At 38.5% G+C, this 17993-nt stretch overlaps 1 protein-coding gene across 1 annotated transcript; it reads right to left on the bottom strand.

Moving 5' to 3' along the window:
- Positions 1 to 466: 466 nt before the first annotated feature.
- On the bottom strand, positions 467 to 7983 carry LOC144477030 (venom acid phosphatase Acph-1). The gene is made up of 7 exons (XM_078194441.1): positions 7625 to 7983; positions 7380 to 7487; positions 5672 to 5937; positions 3815 to 3971; positions 3149 to 3272; positions 2859 to 3073; positions 467 to 2004 (listed from the first exon to the last, which is right to left on the bottom strand). The coding sequence occupies exons 1-7, from the start codon at positions 7715 to 7717 to the stop codon at positions 1717 to 1719; spliced, it is 1251 nt and encodes a 416-aa protein (XP_078050567.1). The 5' UTR covers positions 7718 to 7983; the 3' UTR covers positions 467 to 1716.
- Positions 7984 to 17993: the final 10010 nt, after the last annotated feature.

The following is a 17993-nucleotide window of genomic DNA, read 5'->3' as shown; positions in this document are numbered from 1 at the left end:
AGCAGATCGAGCCAGGCAATTTAACTCAGTCGAGGGCAGGAACCCACTTCTGCCTATCACTGGCACCGAATTGAAGTTCTTCGACCGTAAAAAGTCACCGCCAAGGAAAGGTCTTCATTATTTTTAGCGCTCATCTTTCGTTTATTTCGCGCTGATAAAAGGTGACTCGTGTCTCCGTATCTTCCGTCTCGTTCCCGGCTGCTGTTCGGAAATATCGTCGCGGATCGATAAATATTTGTCTATTCGGGTCCCGGTGGGGTTCTTGAACCTTTAACCCGCACGAAAATAGCGGAATCGAATCGACAATTTTCGAACCGGGTTCTGTTCTTATTCCGGGTCTCTCAAATTCGACGGTTTAATGACAAACCAATTAGTCGGATCGTGACCGAATTATTGTATTTTCGGCGATGTTTTTGCACGTCCAGGATCAGATCTGGATAAAAGTAGTCGAAAAAGTATTGGAAATAGTTAATCGTATACTCTTATCTGTATGAAATAATATTCTAAGATTTATTTGATGTCATAGGGATAAGTACATGTGTGTGATATAATTATTTACGTTGTGGTAAAAAGAATTAACAATAGAAGTAGTATTTTCTCAGGATGCACTGGAAATAATTAATCGTAATAACATTTTCTTAGGATGTGCTGGACATAATTCTTTAGAATAGTACTTCATGTGTCTGAATTTGTATTAATTATTTGAAATTCTATTTCTCATCAATTACATTATTTAAGAGTGAAAATAAACCTATTGAAATAGTACAAGCACATATTGCTTTGAAAAATAAACAAAAATGTATTCTCCTAATTAATGAGTGCACGAGAAAGAAAATGTTTGTTTCAATTAAGTATCTCGAGTTCGTATTGTAGAATACATATTCTAAATACTTATTATATATTTGCAAAATCAATTAGGTATTCCAACTGGTGTTTGATTATATAGAGAAATAAATTACTATTTTCAAGGAAGCATGTGTAACGCAGTCGAGAGAAATAATATTGCAAATATATACGTATGCCTCAGCTGAAAATATTTTTACCCAGGTCTGTTCGGGGTTAATTTGATTCTGCGAATACTCGGCGTTATTCTTCGGGACGTTCGCGTTCCCGATTCGTCTCGATCTAATTAGAATGCTATAATAATCCGCGGAGTATCCACCGACGATGAATATTTACCGGGGATCCGGCGAATGAGAGCGATGCGAATCGTTTTGTCTTGTTTCGATGAAATCGCCGTCGTAAATACATGTAGAGTGTTACAACATTCATGTCCGAAGCGTGAATTAATTTTGCATCCTTTTCGCATCCTTCTCACGGTTAGGTGCTCTCACGGGACTCGGCGAACTTCTATGTACTGGAAGCGGGACGAGCCCGCGTGATTTACAATTAACAATTCTGACTAGAGATTACGTTTATGTCGTGATAGGTAATACTAATACTTTGCGAGAGTGCCTAAAATATTCAGAAAACTCGAAACCGTTAACTCTACACTCGTTTACCGTCTATTGTCACGCGAATCATCTACGAGTATTCATTTTCCCTTTGCTCCGGTACCGCATCGAACGATAAAATAAAACTCTATTTGTGATTCCGTCCGGACGGATGGAAAGCTAACTCTAAAAATTCACTGAGATCGCGAGGATACCAGGGCAAGTTCCAGATTTGGGAAACGGAACCAGTGGTGTTACAATCGTTTTTGGATCATAGCGGGAATCAACGGTTGATGCTGTTCGCAGTGAGAAGCACAAATGGAGCAAGTAGCAATAGATAGAACCACGGTCTGCCGAACGATTCGGCCGCGTTCGCTGCCGAGGAACACCTGGACTCTTTTTCTATTTTGTCCGTGCTATCGATTATTTCGACGGGCCTGCAATTGTACTCTTCGTCGGTTGGCAGCACCTCTTGCACTATGTCGAGGAACTGATCCAATGGACAAAGTTCCGTGCAGCCAGGAATCGTCTGAATTTTCAGTTGCTCCGAAACTCCGGTCCAGAATAGAACCTGCCGTCAGAACAGAAGTTAATGGAGTATGTAATTATCCGAGTAGCTCAGTCTTACGCGCGTGTTGTCGCCCTTCTCTCAACGCTTTCGTTAGCGAGTACCCCTTACACCAAGAAATAACCATTGTCTAAACCCCTTGTCGTACTTCAGCTAGTCTGATTCGTAATGGAGATTTTTAGTAGCAACTAGTATTAGTTCGTTCTTTTAGCCCAGAACAAGAATTCTAAGTCGTTAAAGTCGAAAAGTTTTTATTCCTTCTAGCTATGAAGAAAATAGTACGACAAGGTGTGTACTGATATATTCGGTGCTCTAATTAGGATTCACAGAATGTTAGAAGCTTCGAAGAGTAACTTGTATCATACATCTTGGATCTCTGATTTAATTAAGTCGAAGTGTTAATGCAAATGTTCCCATCGATTACAGTCAACGAAGTTGAGGGCTGTTTTAACCCTCTAAAATGAATAATTGCTAGACTGTGTATCTTTATGGGAAATGAAAATTATTTAGCCAAGAGGATTATAAGAAACAGAAACTAAATGAAAGTAAATTTTTTGTTGTAATAATTCTAATAATTTGAAAACAATGTAACAGTATTATTATACTTGATTCTTCGTATATCTTCAATTGCGTATTTTAATTAAGCATTCTAAATCTAATAATTCCAGACGCGAAATGCATGATAAGAGTACTACAATTTAAAGTTTCCAACATAAACACCGATATGTTACAATGACATTTGCTAAGAATAAGTAAATATTCGTCTATGTATAACGAAGGTTTAAAGAGCGACGTTTTATCTCGCGAGACTACTATCGCAGATCCTTCTTAAGTACCAAGATTGTCAATATACTCACACGAATATAGTAAGTTTTCTTTCTGTCGCGCAGCGTCTCCAAAATCACTGTAGACCCGTATGCAGGTATAACAGGTTCATCCAAACCTAATGCCCTTGCGACAGCAGCCACGTTCATTTCGTGAGCTCCAAAGAGGAATGCTTTCCTATCGTACGGCTCCAATTTACCTGCCTTGTACAGTTGAACGTCCTCGACCATTTTACGCAACAGCATACCTGTAAAACGATCGACATGATTTCCTTACTGCCACATTGACAGCCAAAGGAGTCAAGAAAATGCCATGCGCATACCTCCGTTCAAACGTCTCAGCGTCGGCGTGGACGATCTGAATTTGAAATCCAACGCCACTACCTCTTTCATTGGATTTGGATACATCGAATTGGTCCATTCTGGGATGCTCAGGTTCTGGGCAATCTGGAATCCGAATTATATTATAATTATTGAATTGAAACTCGGAACATGGAAATGATTAATCCTAGGCTTTTAAATTTTTTTGAAAAAGAGATGTTGACATGAGAAGGATAAAATTAACATTTAATTGGATATAGTTGGAAGCTAGTTATGAAGTTTGAATATAGGCATCGATGTTCGAAAATGTTTAAATTATATTCTCAAATTTTTAGGTCTTGATAGTATTACTAGTTTCTGAGTGATAGTTGTTTGAAAGAAAAACCCAGTATGATATATTTAAGTGTTTCGCATAGGAGGTGTGACATTGACGGGTTATGTTGGATAATAGTTGAATGCGATAACCATAGAGTAAAATAGCAATTGAATAGGATAATGACGATATAGTTGAACAATTTAGTAGTATAATAATTATATAATGTAACGATTAAGTAGAATAATGATTATATAGTGTAACGGTTAAGTAGGATATCAATTGAGTAGGATAATGATTAAGTAAGGTAACAATTAAGTAGGGTAACGATTAAATAGGGTAACTATGGTATCACCTGCTCCCTGAACAAGTTGTACAGATAAGTCACTTCGGCTGTGGTGTTCACCACTTTCCCGCTGCGTTGGGTTAGATAATTGAACACGCTCCTGTATTTGCCGAGTATGTCCTGCGTGCTCTGCTGTTTCAGGAACTTGCCGTATTCCTCCCTGTACCTTGAACCATAAGAGAAAGATATGACCTTGAGGAACTAAGATGTTCGCCGGTCAAGCCTCATTTCTTTTTAATCATGCGCGCTCGTTCGAAGGACACACTCGTTTGAATTTATTCTTAGCATGTCCGCTGCTATCCCGGCAATTACCATTTTCCTTTAATTAATGCAATTTATTTGCTATATATTTATTTTGCTTGACTTTGCTTCGTGAATTATCTTTATAGCATATACTATGTATGCAAGCTATACGTGTTTCTACCCACAATATAATGATAAAGCAATTTTGGATTTTATATATTTATGATATAAATATATAAAATTCAGTTCTTATAGCTACAATTCAAAATAGTGTAAAAATTGAAAACGGTTTAAAACGTCGATATATTATTTTTAATTTGTTATGATGATTAAAGGAAGAATGCAGCTCATAATTAGTTTCCATTCCTCGCAATTGTTGCAGACAATTTTAATTTTGCATAAAAATCTGCAGTCTCATAACGAGTTTAAAAGTGGAAACAAGTGGGAACGTGTCTTCGACACAGCAACCGTGTTAAATTGAGTTTTGTCATAATTCGTCTTGCATAACATATTTTGCCGTTTCGGTTGAGTCAGTATCTGCTTCCGTGATAGATCGGAAAAATTTGATAGTCGTTCCTGACAGCTTTATCAGATAATTATCCAAGAAATAATAGAACAGTATTGCTTGAGAAGTCTGCGCATTTTTGCGAAGTAACATTACTGAGGTGTAACATCACCGAATCACTAATTAGTGATTATTATTAATTTTTGACTGGACTGCAGGTCACGGGAAATTCCACTACGTGCTTCATACGATTAATAGCTGTTTATCATTTGAAAAGATTTTCCACGTGGTTAGGAATCAACAAGGACGAGTCAAGAAAAGTGGCTACGATTTAAAAATTTAAGACTCGTCCAATTTCTTGAACAGAAAAGAGAAAAAGGAAGTTAAATAATTAAACTTATTTATTATATCACAAAAATAGGCAAAGACATCCGAATTCTTCTGATAGAAAGAAATTAATAAGGTAAAGGTACCTAATATGAAACGCATTTCATATATTTTGTTACAATTGAAAAATGCTATTGTTGAATATTAAATATTAGTTAGGATAATTTAACTAAAATAGACAGTATTATAGGATACCATTTTTGCACCATGTCCCCATGTTTCGTTTAAAATGTCCGTTCCAAATTAGAGATAAAGAATATGAAACATGTATGCCAACTGTTCCTTAACCCGGGACAATACGAGAATCGAAGTTGTACACAATATGGAACAGTATGTTCCTGTTTGGGAACACCTGCGTTTGAATAAAAATATTTTTGTACAGCTGATTGTTGCATACAAAAAATGCGAGAGAATTTATAGTGTTCAAAAATATGATTCGAATTTTTATATCCACTCTCACATGTTCGATTTATTTTTCATTGTATTATTTCTGCTACTGTTTCAAGAAGGGGACAGAATCGCGCGGTGTTTCCGTAACAGGTACTTTTCCCTTATTATTTGTTGGTAAAACTGAAATTCGTTGTCCCTTTGACAGGCCCTGCAGCCAGCCTATCAAGTTACACGCGATTCGAATTCCCATTGTGTTTAATTACACGGCTGTATATTCCGTTGTGTTCTGCGCGAACATTTCGCATTGTTCCGTTAATGAATGAAGTCGGTAGAAGAATTACCTGGGACAGTGATGCGGGAATAGGAGATTGTCAGTATCATGGGGCACGAAGAACGTGGCCGTCGGAATCCAGGGTAGATGGGGATTCCAGGTCTGTATCTCCGAGGGCGGGAATAATCCAGCCAGAACTAGCTGCAGAGACAATTGAGTCCTTGGTACCTCCGTTGATCGGGCGTAGATCTTCTCCGGCCAATAATCTGGCCCGAAATATTGATCGTAACGCTCACGGAGCATTGTGCCTATCCTGTACTCGCGCAGCTTACCTTGCTGCATGAAACAATCGCCGTTCACGTTAGTCTATCTTAATGGCCCCGTAATTGCTTCGCGGAGATTAGCGAAACTCAATAATGTACACGGCGTTCTCGATTTGTTTTTTATTGTCGACTCGCGCCGATGACGCGTGTACGTACAAAACAATAATTATTATTTTTTTCTTCAATGTTCTAACGAGAGAAACTCTTTGTGTCACAGAATTGAAGAGAAAGTGAGGTCTGTCGAATAGACAGGACTCGCTAAATAAGTGTCTCAATTTTAATATATAATATTAATATATATAAATAATAATAAAGCCGAGGTTTCATACGTATAATACAAAGAGGCAGAGGAAATCAGCAGATTTTAAAACTATTCGATTCTGTAAAAGTTTAACATTGGAACTATAGACTAGAAAAATGTTTCTCCGCAACAATTCTGTGAAACAATTTTGTGAAATGATTCTGCGAAACTGTTTTTAGTAACACGTTCAGTGCCACGTGTGCTATCGATGGTACACGCTTACATATTTGTTTATTACTGTGAAAAGATGTACTTTGTAATACGTTGAAAAATGATAAATACGTGTCTACCAAAAGGATGAGAAATTACAAAAATGTGGTATAGAATAAAGTAAATAAGCTTGTTTAATACAATAATAATAATTGCATAGAATGTCGAAATCTTTAGTCAAAATTTAGTAAAATATTTACCAAAAATAGTTTGGCATGGAATGTGTTAAACTTCTTTGTACGAAATTTTTGATAATATTTGTGTGTGAATCCTTTTGCACAAGTATTATCTTGTAATAGAAATCGTACGAAGATCGATTAAATTAAATTTAATCATCGTTACGAAACAATGTACGTCAGTGGCGTCTAGAGCTTGATAGATATTTTGTAAAACGAATTCTGCCGTTGTAATTACCAGACTGCGGATTTTATGCATTTATGATAAAAACGACTGGACAAAGCACCAATGCGTAAATATTGTATTAATCTCCAGTATATTCAAATTATTAAACGATCGAATACATTTTTATTTAATGTGCGCGTTTTATAATTCAGTTAGAAAATCCTGATTTTTACGTAAAGATCCGCAGGCTAGTCGTTAAATAGCTAATACCATTAACATAACTAATACCATTAACATAACTAATACCGCTGTCTAGCTGTAATGAAGTTGTTTGCTATAACCAAAATGATTAATGATAACTCGTATAACGACGTATGAATTTCGTAGAATGTCACAAATGTACAAAATATTCGTACCATAATTGAGATAAGTGTTACACGTTTATCTTTCTCAAATAGTTTAGTTATCGACAATTGTTTGCAAAAAATCTACGCAAGCTCTACGCCGAATTATTCGATGTTCCCTAACACGGAATTTATAAAAATAATTCGAATAATCCGAATCTACCGAGAAATAAATCGTCCGTAGAGATTTATACTCACGTTCGTCAAGTCTCCGTTGCCCATGGGATAGTACGAATAGTCCTTGTAAGGATCACTGGGATAATTTTGAAACTCTCGATGGGGCACTTTCTCACCATGTCGGAATACCTTCAAAAAACACATTCGAGGATTAAAATCAGCCGAGAACTGGGAGCTTAATTTACGGTTCACTTCACAGTAGAATCGGCCCGGAGGCAGACTCGCAGAGAATCCATATATTCGCGACTAATTCGAGGACGATTTACCACGTGGAGCATCTGCAAATCCAGATCACAGTAGACCAAATTGGCGAGGAACAGAACGGCGAGGAACGCCATCGCGGATCGTTTCGTCGACATATTTTTTCACCCGAGCACTGATCGAACGAAGACGACGAGGTAGAAGTACGCGACCGGAATGCACAATTTCACTCGACGATCTACGAAGAAGTATATATTCTTGCCGGTGCTTATCTAAAACAAGTGACCGGGTGGGGGTGGATAAGGAACACCGTCGAACAGGTTTGCAGTTCTCTCTCGATTTTTATCGTCGGCTCGACGTTTTTGCTCGTTACGTTGATCCTTTTCCCGTTGCGGTTGTGCTCGTGCCGCTCGAAGGCCACGCACTCAAAGAATGGGAAATCCGGCGGAGCTGGATGGCTCAGCTTCGATGTCTCCCGGACTAGATGCCCCGGGACCGGCCTCATATCCTCGAGACATCCGCGTTTCATCGTTAAACAAAGATCACCGGCGTGGATCGCCTTGAGACTGACCGGCCGGGAATCACCGATGCACGTGGATACGGCCGAATCTCTCGCCTCTGATCCCATAGACGCGCGTTGCTTAATCCAACGGCTCGAATTAAATCGGCAAGGAGAAAGCGATCGACGAACCTGTATTCGGATATCGTTACGCGCCGTCCGTTATGCTAACAACTACATCCATGTTCTCGCTGGATGTCATCGTTGACACAATTCCCCGTCGGTTTTTAACTCGCTCTAGGCTGAGGTCGTTAAAATATCTCCGCCTCTGGCCAGGTTGTTGTTCCTGAATTCGCAAAAGTATTTTAAGTACATGTCATTCGAATATCTTCTTCGGCGCTGTTCTTGCGCTCCCTGTACATTCTATCCTATAAAATATGGTAAAACTGGTATTCCAGTCGAAGTTTTTCAAGCGTTCACATTATTTTGAGTCTTGAAATTCTTCGGAGGGAATTATTGAACTGCGGATTTTATCCGCTTACGGGCTTTCCTGTGTGCGTGTGTCACATTTTCGCGGTTCGACGTTGCTACGTGCAACGTGTTTGCTCTTCTCGAACGTTCTCTGACGTAAAATCAATTTTCGAGTGGATGATATCGGCGTGCCAGATCTCGAGATGTAAAAATGCCTGTTTGGTGCAGTGCAACTGTGACTTTGCATAGATTGTAAAATTCGTGGCCTGTAAGGAGGATGGGTATCGTTCAATTAAATCGCGATTACTAGACATTAAACTCGACGTAATCGAAGTGAGAACACCGGCGTGATTGATAGCCTAATTGATGAATAATCGTTCGCCTCTAACCCTATTTCTAACCGCGATAACAGGTTTCGCGCCGGCGAGGATGACGTCTGACGAAATAGCAAGCGAGAAGTCATTGTGTGCTTAGTCAGAATTAACGGCAGACTTGCGAGTTTTCCCAAATTGTGATTTCTGTGGACGAACGTCAGAGACGTGACGGTTTTGTAAACTAGTAGTTTGCGGTCGGAGTTGTCCCGATCACGTTGACGTCTTCTGCTTCATTTTCCCTAATACCCGAGCGTCTGGAATTCACTGGAATTCACGGGGAAAACCAGTTCGCTCGGTAGACTTCCGCCAGGTAACCGAAACACTGAATCGGCGACATTTACATACATATGCCTTTGCTTTCTTCTTTTCCTTTCATTCTCATTTCGACATCACGTCAACTGGTATACGGACAATTAACGTTTTTACGTAGAGTTTTTACTCCCCTCGATAATTCCACCTTGGAGAATTTTCTTGCGGAGATTTAACGCTGGAACAAACAAACCGGATTCCTCATTTTATAATTATTTGGATTGTGGAGATGCTTTTACTAGCATTTAGGTTATTTACTTTTCTCGGTTTCATTTTCTTATTACTGCGGTGTCGTTATTTTTTCAAAATAGTACAAACTCTCGACGTTCCTTCAACTAGTATGACACGTTAAATAACGAGCAATGAAATTGACTACACGCATGTCTCATAAAACTGAGATCTAATTTATTTAGATACGTACAGTTTTTATTTATACTAGTTGCTCCTGTAATGTAATTTATTTAATCAGTTCCCATGAAAGTATTTTTATAATCATACGTTTGTAAAATATGAAACTGATCATTTAACAGTGACAGGCTTAGTATTAATAAAACCGAAACTGGAATGTTGAAATGTATACGGACTACTTGGTTAGTTCCTTTGTATTGTATTATTGAAATCATTGTAATATTCAATATGTTTGATATATTACAAGAAAAACAATTTCCCACGTTTAGTTGAAAATTAGTGTCAGACACATGCGACGAGCACACGGCACATAACGTGTTAAACGTTTCCATTTTCGTTGTTCATAGTCAAGATGTGGCAACTTTCTACAGTTGTTAATCAAAGTCAAGATTGATCGTTGGGCAATTCCTCGTTAATTGCAACTGCACGCGGTGCTGCAGAATTTTCCTCGAGGCTTTCCAGCGATTTCGAAGAGCGTTTTCGTTTCTTCCTCGACGATTCCCACGAATTCGACGTTCGTTCGATGGGATCTCTCGATTTTCCGTTCAATTAACGCTAAATCTACCGTGGCTATCGAAATAACCGATTTCGTATTTTTCATTTCAACTCACCGCTGTCATATTGGGTCAAAATGGCTTTGCATTTCCTTTTCAAACAAATAAAGATTTATATATACTTGGGAGTGAGACATGAACTTCTAATAAAAGAAACGATATATTAGAATATTCAAATTATATTTTCGAATTTTTTGGTTACAATAGTGTTGCCAGTTTTTTTAGTTACTTGATTGAAAATTACATGACATACGTCAATTGTTAAAATTGCAAAGATATTCTCGTAAGAAATGTAAGTAGGAAACATTTCTCAATTAAAACACACATTGTATTACTCTTGGCAAAAAGTATTCGAACACCTTTTAAAACGCAAAAACTGTTCTCAAAATTGAATTAAATACTCTATTTTAATTTTGTTATTATTTGGAATGGTGAAGAGAATGAAAATTTAAAAAATGTCTGATTTGGAAAAAGTTCTTACGTTTCAAAAGGTACTCGAATTTTGCCATAAAAGTTGTTTAATTCAATCGAAAATCTCGTAATATAGATGGAAATGACATTCTTCCTCCAATGATTCCAAAAGATTAAAATAATGTGACAATATCCTCGGATCGATCATCTATTGACCTTACAATTTTATATTCGACGTAATCATTTTTGTCGCAGATGCATAACATCCGCAGTCTTGTAGCAAGAACTAGGGCGTAGTCAAATAAATTCAGTCTTGACATTCTTGTCAGGGAACGGAGGTTTTTTAGCGTTGGTGCTCGGCAAGTTTAGTGTTAAAACGGAGACAAACGACGTCCGAGGCATTCTCGTCCGAGCGTGTACACACGCTGCTCCAGTTTCGTAAGTTTTCATCGGTAAGCGCTGATATCCGCCGCGTCTATCAAGGATATGCTCGTTCGATTGTTATCGCTAACCTTTATTCTATTGCAACACTGCTTGTTGCATTCGTGCATTGACCATTCACCTTGTAATATTTACACGGCGGTGTGTTCTACATGCTCGCGATTAGACGAACAAATTGTTCCGGGTGCTTGAATGTCACGCATTCCTTTTACGGGGTTCTCTTTCTTTTTCGCGGCGATGTAAAAATCGCCGCAGACATTGAACTTTCTGCGATTGCTCGAGCATTTCGCGCTTCGTGTTTCCCGCGAATACGTAACACACTCTGTCGCGGAAACCTTGCAGCGTCGCTCGTTTCGTTAATCGTGTGACACGGTTATCATTAACTACGTTGGATCGCGTCGTTTCATCCTGATTCTACTTAGTAGCATGAACTTCCTGGATTGTAAATCGTTTTTCCGGAACCTAGGATTCCCGTGATTCCCGGTACACATTTCAGCATAATGATTAGGCGCGAATCGTCGCGATCGTTACGCTATTTCACGAATCTCTGGTTTTTATACATTTCGATGAATTTCGCAAACAAGAATGTGGGGAAAATTGCGGGAGTTTCCTTTTCGTTGCATCGGTATCACCGAGACCGTAGGTTACACAATAAATAATGCGTAGACGTTCAATCTGTGCATAAGGGAGAAAAAAAAAGCGTTCCAACGACTATAATAAATGGTCTCCATTTACGAGATCCAGCGATACGTCCTGACAGAACTGTGCAATCGTCCGCGGTATACGGCGTAATGCATTTTGTTAATTACGCGGCTGCTGGCAATTTCTTTCTGGCTGATGAAGATTCTCAACGAAACGCGCGAATTCTCCGCACGGACAAGAAGCTCGCTATCACGTTTATTGAACTGTGACCGAGTCGATTTCTCTCATGGCTGTTTTTAATGAAAAAAAAAGGAACGGATGTAACAATGAGTCGATAAATCGTTTACAAATGAGTCTGTAATGTTCGCTACGAAAATAGATTCTGATGCGACCGGTTATGGTATTAACGACGCTTCGGAACTGGTTTTCGACATCCTTGGCTTTTCGACTGTGATTTGAAATGCAAATGCGTGATTTTGTTATCGTACAAAAAAAGCCCACTGTTCATTTCGGTTCTCCTGACACCTTGGTCCACGCAGAACCGCTTGCGAATTTACGGTACGAATTAATACGGTGACGCAACCGTTATCTATTTATATAATATATACCGTTGCGCAGTAGTTGCTAATTTTTCTCGGAATTATTTCCAGCCTTAAATTAATTGTAGTAATTTGCACGCGATTATTTCGATTCGACCGACCGCAATGTTTCTATGCATTTTCATTAAGCCGGCGTTAAGCCGATGTCTTAATTGTTTGCTCGCTCGTGTGATGGGAACTATCGATTTGCTCCCAAATAACCTTGGATTAATGGGATGTTTTGTTTAAGCGAGACCGCTGCGAGCGTCCACGGTAATAACGAAACCAATGCCATCATTCTAAGCCGGGTAATCAATTATTTCCGGTTTCGATCGAATATGTAATATCGTGTCGCCCGTATGTCGTTCCGCGCGAAGTTTCGACGTATTCGCGATATTAAGAACGCATCGCGAAATTTCTCGTCGCGCTCGTTACTGCAACGCGGCCAACATTGCGCATCGTTGACTAATTTATCGATTCCACCGCAGACACGAATTCAATTGCATGGTAATCAGTAGTCGGTGGGTTTTATGCGAAATCAGAATCTTGCTGCGTCGACTGCAAGATGTCGGAATTCCATGGACGTTCAGTTCTTTTCATAATCCATGGACGGCGGATCATTTTTGCAGCTCTATTGTTGACAATGCCTAGGAGAATTCTGATCTTTATTCTGTAATGTTTTAACAATCATTTTTGAAGCCAATTCTTGGAGACTCGTTAGGTTTTTTTCTTATTTCTAATGTAACAGTAAGTTATTTTATTTAATCTCTGAAAATTGTGTAATTAAGGGAGCGATTTAAATACTCTGGATTAAGATTGACTACGGCTTGTGAGCGTTAATAATTTTCATAAGTTAGAATTAAACATTTAATCGAGCATATTAGACAATTAGACAAAATGTGTCTTTCAAAATTAAATCAAAATTATACTTCATTTAGAACAAATTCAATGCGAATTATTTAATCAATCATATTATAGAATAGAACAAAATAGATGTCTCAAGATTAAATCCAACAAGTATTTATGAAGAATGTCGTTTTATCTCTTGCACGCAGTTTTTTGAACACTTTTGTTAATCTGACGAAAAAGTGTTTCGAATAAAATATTACATTGAAAGAGATTACTTTTTCCTGTACAAAATCGAGTTATCTTCATTTTCTAAATAACATTGCATATTCTTTACTTCACGATATTGTAGTTTGTGTCAAGACGAATTTAACTGTGTTAATTGATTTTACAACTAAAAGCACAATGCAAAGAGCAGAGTTCAGCGCTGTTGAATATGAATTCCAGTTAGAACACAGATTGTAACACAATTTTGTCAATAAAACGATGCCAATTTTCTTTTGTTAAAACAAGTAAAAATTAATCCAACAACTGAATAAAATATTAGCACGTTAAAGGGTTAAACCGTTAAAATCCGATCGCAATGATTTTCGATTCGTAGTTAAATTAACGAAGAAACTCGGCCCGATAAATCGACTATTCTACTAACGCGAAATACCCGTTCTACACGAATGAAATATTTTTTCCACGCAACCTGTTCCGTATCTTCAATCGGCAACATTGAAACATTAAAAGATGGCTCTCGCCGTTCGAGCAGAGAACCATATTAGAGAAGTCAAAAAGACCGCGCACGAGTCCCGAGACCAGCATCCGATCACGTTTCCATCGTTCTGGATCCGCGAGTCAGATGGCAATGATGAATCGTTCTTGATATCCTGCACAATCTATTTCTCGTTGTTGATGAGTAACGAATCGCGTCATAGAGGATCGAGGGCCCAGAATGAGTCCGGCGCAGTCGAGCGTCACGAGTCGTGGGTGTGTCTCGAATAAAGCGGAGACCGATACGCGCCTCTGATTTATGCAACGTCTCCACTCGAAACCGTGACACCTGTGAACCTACCGATATCTAATTGACGAAACATCTGCGTGCTAATCGAGATGCGACAGTCCCTTCTGCACGAAACGAAAGGTAGAATCTCCTGGAAGCATCAAATGTAAATGGCTGAACGCATGCGTTCACCGTTCGCGATTGGACGCAGCGTTCGCACGCAGGTGATATTTTCTATTAGCGTCAGACGTGCGCGATCAGGTGCATGCTTCCGGTATGATAAGCGTACGGTAAATTTATTATTTAGTATACTGTCATATATCAGATAAAATAGTGTGTGTAGAAAAGGTGAAATAGCTTTTTGAAATTCATCGAAGTTGACTTGCACTTTCCCTATTATTAAAAAAAGGAGACGACGAGAAAATTATGTTGAGCACCTTGACAAAAGGAAAAAGAAAGAATATCAGAGATATATATGAAAAACGAGGTGGAAAGGGGGAACAAATTAAACTCGTTTCATGTTTATAATTAATAGAGCGCGTGAGCGGATAAAATTAATTTTCTACGAATTAGTGGCAATAATTATTAGGCATCATCTATTGTGTCATTTATATGTTTAATATCATGTAGATACTTGCTAATTCTGTTTTTACAAATTTTTGTATTATTCAAAAATTATTGAATATTTCTAATAAATGTAAAATACCTAACTACTGCTATATGGTAAGAATTTGGTGAGGAAGCACTCGCTTAAAATATGTTAATAAAAGAATATTTATTGATCGATGAGGAGATATATTAGACCGAGTAAAGAACAACTAAATTCTATGTCAACTCTTATCGGCACGAATTCTTTGGTCACTATGATACATGATATGACATCACAGACATTTCGACCACAATGCGGTTGCGTTCAGACTGCTTTCGAGGCAGACGATCGTCAGACGCGTACGTTGACGCATCATTTGGAAATGGATAGGAAATAGAAAAGTAAAGTCATCAAGAAATAGGAAATAGGAAAAGAAATGTCTGACGTGCACGTCTGACTAATGTACAGGCCGAACGAGTGTAGGAAATCCCGCTTTTAAGTAGCCGTAGACGGAAAAACTTCGGCCAATGGCTCTGACTAATTAGACACGGTCTCTATTAAGGTGATCTTTCGTCTGCCGTTATCCTTCTCAGCGTAATGGGCAGTATCTTCGAGAGGCTTGGTTTCCCATGGGAAAAGGGTGGCAGGCAATATAGAATTTTTGCTCACTAAAACCTTCGTGGTAGCGGCGTACCTGCTGCATTCAAGAACCTTAAATTTAGGCTCTGGAAGGTCTCCCTCAAGCGAGGCTAAATTGTAGATATCCGTTCGTTAGTTTCTAAGGTGTACTTATATCGTAAAATAATAAATAAACTGCGGATTTGATGCATTTATGGCAAATTCGAGTAGGTGCAATTTTTAAACAGTAAAAACATTAATGAATTTTACACCGTTTTCACAAGATGCCATTTTAACTGTAAATTTAAAACAATTTTTCTGATAGTATTTTCATTGTATGTGACAAAGTGCATTTGATGTATATGAAATTGAATCTTGTGACTTATACGACAGTTAGACTCTTAGTAATTTTTTAAATCTAGACTTTGGCGATATTAAAATTATGTTGAAACGTGATGGAATAATTTCAGTGGTGCCTCAGAGTCATCACTCGGCTGCAAAGAGTTAAAGTGTCGGTGTATTATTTTCAATGTATTAAAATGATTAAAGGAAGAACGAGCTTGCAATTTTTACTTTGCATAAAGATCCACTGTATGGTTATCACTTCCTTGAGTCACTGTATATGATTGCATAATGAATTTGACATATGCATATTTTTCGCTGGAACGTTTTTAAAATATCAGAACCCAGTCATTCTGACTCGCGTGGTCCCAGCGTTAATCTACCCCTATTCATAGCGAATAAAATTTTAGCGGTACTTTCACTCTGACGTACGCGTTGAATGGACCTGTTTGCATAATGGAAATTTCGCTGCAATAATTGTAGTACGCGGTGACCGACTTCTGCAATTATAAATGCATTCTACATCCAGTTTGAAATTAACGAAGACAAGGCGGCTCCTTTTACTCGCAATTTTCGAAATGTTCAGTGTATTCGTCAGTTTAGTTCACGGCTGCCGACGACACTGGTCGGTTAAACTTCGAGCAGCATGATCATAATACTTGCCCGGCTGACTGCGACCATTGAAACGTGACGGAGCGAGGTGGACAGCTATTACGGCTGTCGGCGGACAATAGAAGGGATAATTAAAGGATAAACGTTTGAAAAGTAGATCTCCGCTATCTGCAGTCGGGGTTCCTCATTCGAGAGCACCACTCTCGACCGGATACTCGATATTATAAATGCATATTAAGGAGGAAGCTGAAAAAAAGGAGAAGGAAGCCGGTCTTGAGAGACCGTAACCTCTAACAACCGGCCCCGCCTGTGCTCTTAATGAATTTTTGAAGAGTCACTTCGCGCCCGCGAAGGGCAGTGACATTATCCCGGTGGTTTTAGCAGGGCGAACTTATGCTCGAAAAGAAAGATATGGTTTAACCCTAGGAAGCTAAAGGTAGGAGAAGGTTTAAGGTCGGTTCAAGAGAGGGTCATTCTCTATGCACGTAAGAAAATGTGCTGTAGATATTATCTTTCCTGGTCGATGTATATTTATTTATTCAATACTGTTCAATAGCTTATTTAGGTGCAAAGATAAAATATAAACCATCGATAAGATAACGTTGTTAAAATGGGGTGTTAAAAAATGTCCAGAAAACTTTAAAGCCTCCTTTAATAAGGAACACCATTTTGAGACTTTAAGAAATAGGTACAGTTTCGTAATTTGTATAAGTAATTACTAAATAAAAGATTAATCTTCCTAAAAGAATATAAATGGTAGTTCAGCTTTGTTTTTTAATCTTTTGAAAGTAAACATCTCATAGAATGGTCACAGTTAGCAGATGCCAAGAATTTAAAATTAAGAAAACTTTGTTAACTCATTAACTAGAAATTATTATCTAAAATGATAAAATCAATAACTAAAATCATATAGTTTCTCGGATTGAAGTTTGAAGAAAAACCCAGCTGTCTATATCTCAGAAAATCAACTTTAAATGCTTGCAAATGATTAAATAATTAATACATTTAAAATTCGTATGCTATATTGCAGAATACTCTATGCAGAATATCCGCACAAGATTTGAAATAAATCGGTTTGCATAGCACCGTAAATTTTATGACGGCCACGTTGGAAAACGTAGTTTCACGAAAAAACGTAAAAAGGGTTTTAAGGTAACTTCACTCTTTCATAAAGTAAGATTTTTTTAAACTTTGCCTTCAGTCGCTAAATGTTGAAGTTTCGAAATATCGCTTTGATATAACATTCTGCTACTTGAAACTTTAAGAAAATCGGAGAAGAAGAAATCGATATTTTTGAACCGTTAGGGTGGCGTCGGCTCCTTAAGGGAGGGTTTAAATTGCCCATAAAGGGGCACGCGCCGTCGTCAGCTAAGTATGCACGTTAAAACGCGACTCACCGTCGTTTCTTCTCGCGCGAATCGTCGCGTACGAGCGGTTTCGCGCGACGGTTTTACGCGAACGGAGGCCCGGCTGACACCAGATTATTGCAAACTTTATGAAGCCGTCGCGAAAACGGCCGCGAATTCGGATGGACGGATTATTATCTTTTTATCTCGGGGTGGAACATTTACGGAAACTGTGCACTTTCCCGCGTAAATAAGCTAGCGCGCGTACGATTACGGCGTTCACAGCTTCAGAATAAACGCGTCTGCGATTTTATTGTTCGGAATCTGGTGCCTGTCCATTTCTGAAGCATCGGATGCTCCCTATGGAGCCATAACGAAACTCTTCGTAATCACGGTCCTTCAAAAA

The sequence above is a fragment of the Augochlora pura genome, chromosome 11 (genome assembly GCF_028453695.1).
Source record: "Augochlora pura isolate Apur16 chromosome 11, APUR_v2.2.1, whole genome shotgun sequence".
Taxonomy (NCBI): domain Eukaryota; kingdom Metazoa; phylum Arthropoda; class Insecta; order Hymenoptera; family Halictidae; genus Augochlora; species Augochlora pura.
Note: the sequence above shows the minus strand (reverse complement) of the source record. Positions and strands in the feature narration are given on the sequence as shown.

What these genes read in the sequence shown, in the direction of transcription:
- LOC144477030 (XM_078194441.1), bottom strand. Translation starts at nt 7,717, where the DNA reads ATGTCGACGAAACGATCCGCGATGGCGTTCCTCGCCGTTCTGTTCCTC. An exon ending in GCAACGGAGACTTGACGAAC is followed by an intron (nt 5,938 to 7,379) that starts GTGAGTATAAAT and finishes TGTTTCATGCAG; the next exon opens with CAAGGTAAGCTGCGCGAGTA. An exon ending in GCTGAGACGTTTGAACGGAG is followed by an intron (nt 3,074 to 3,148) that starts GTATGCGCATGG and finishes ATCGTTTTACAG; the next exon opens with GTATGCTGTTGCGTAAAATG.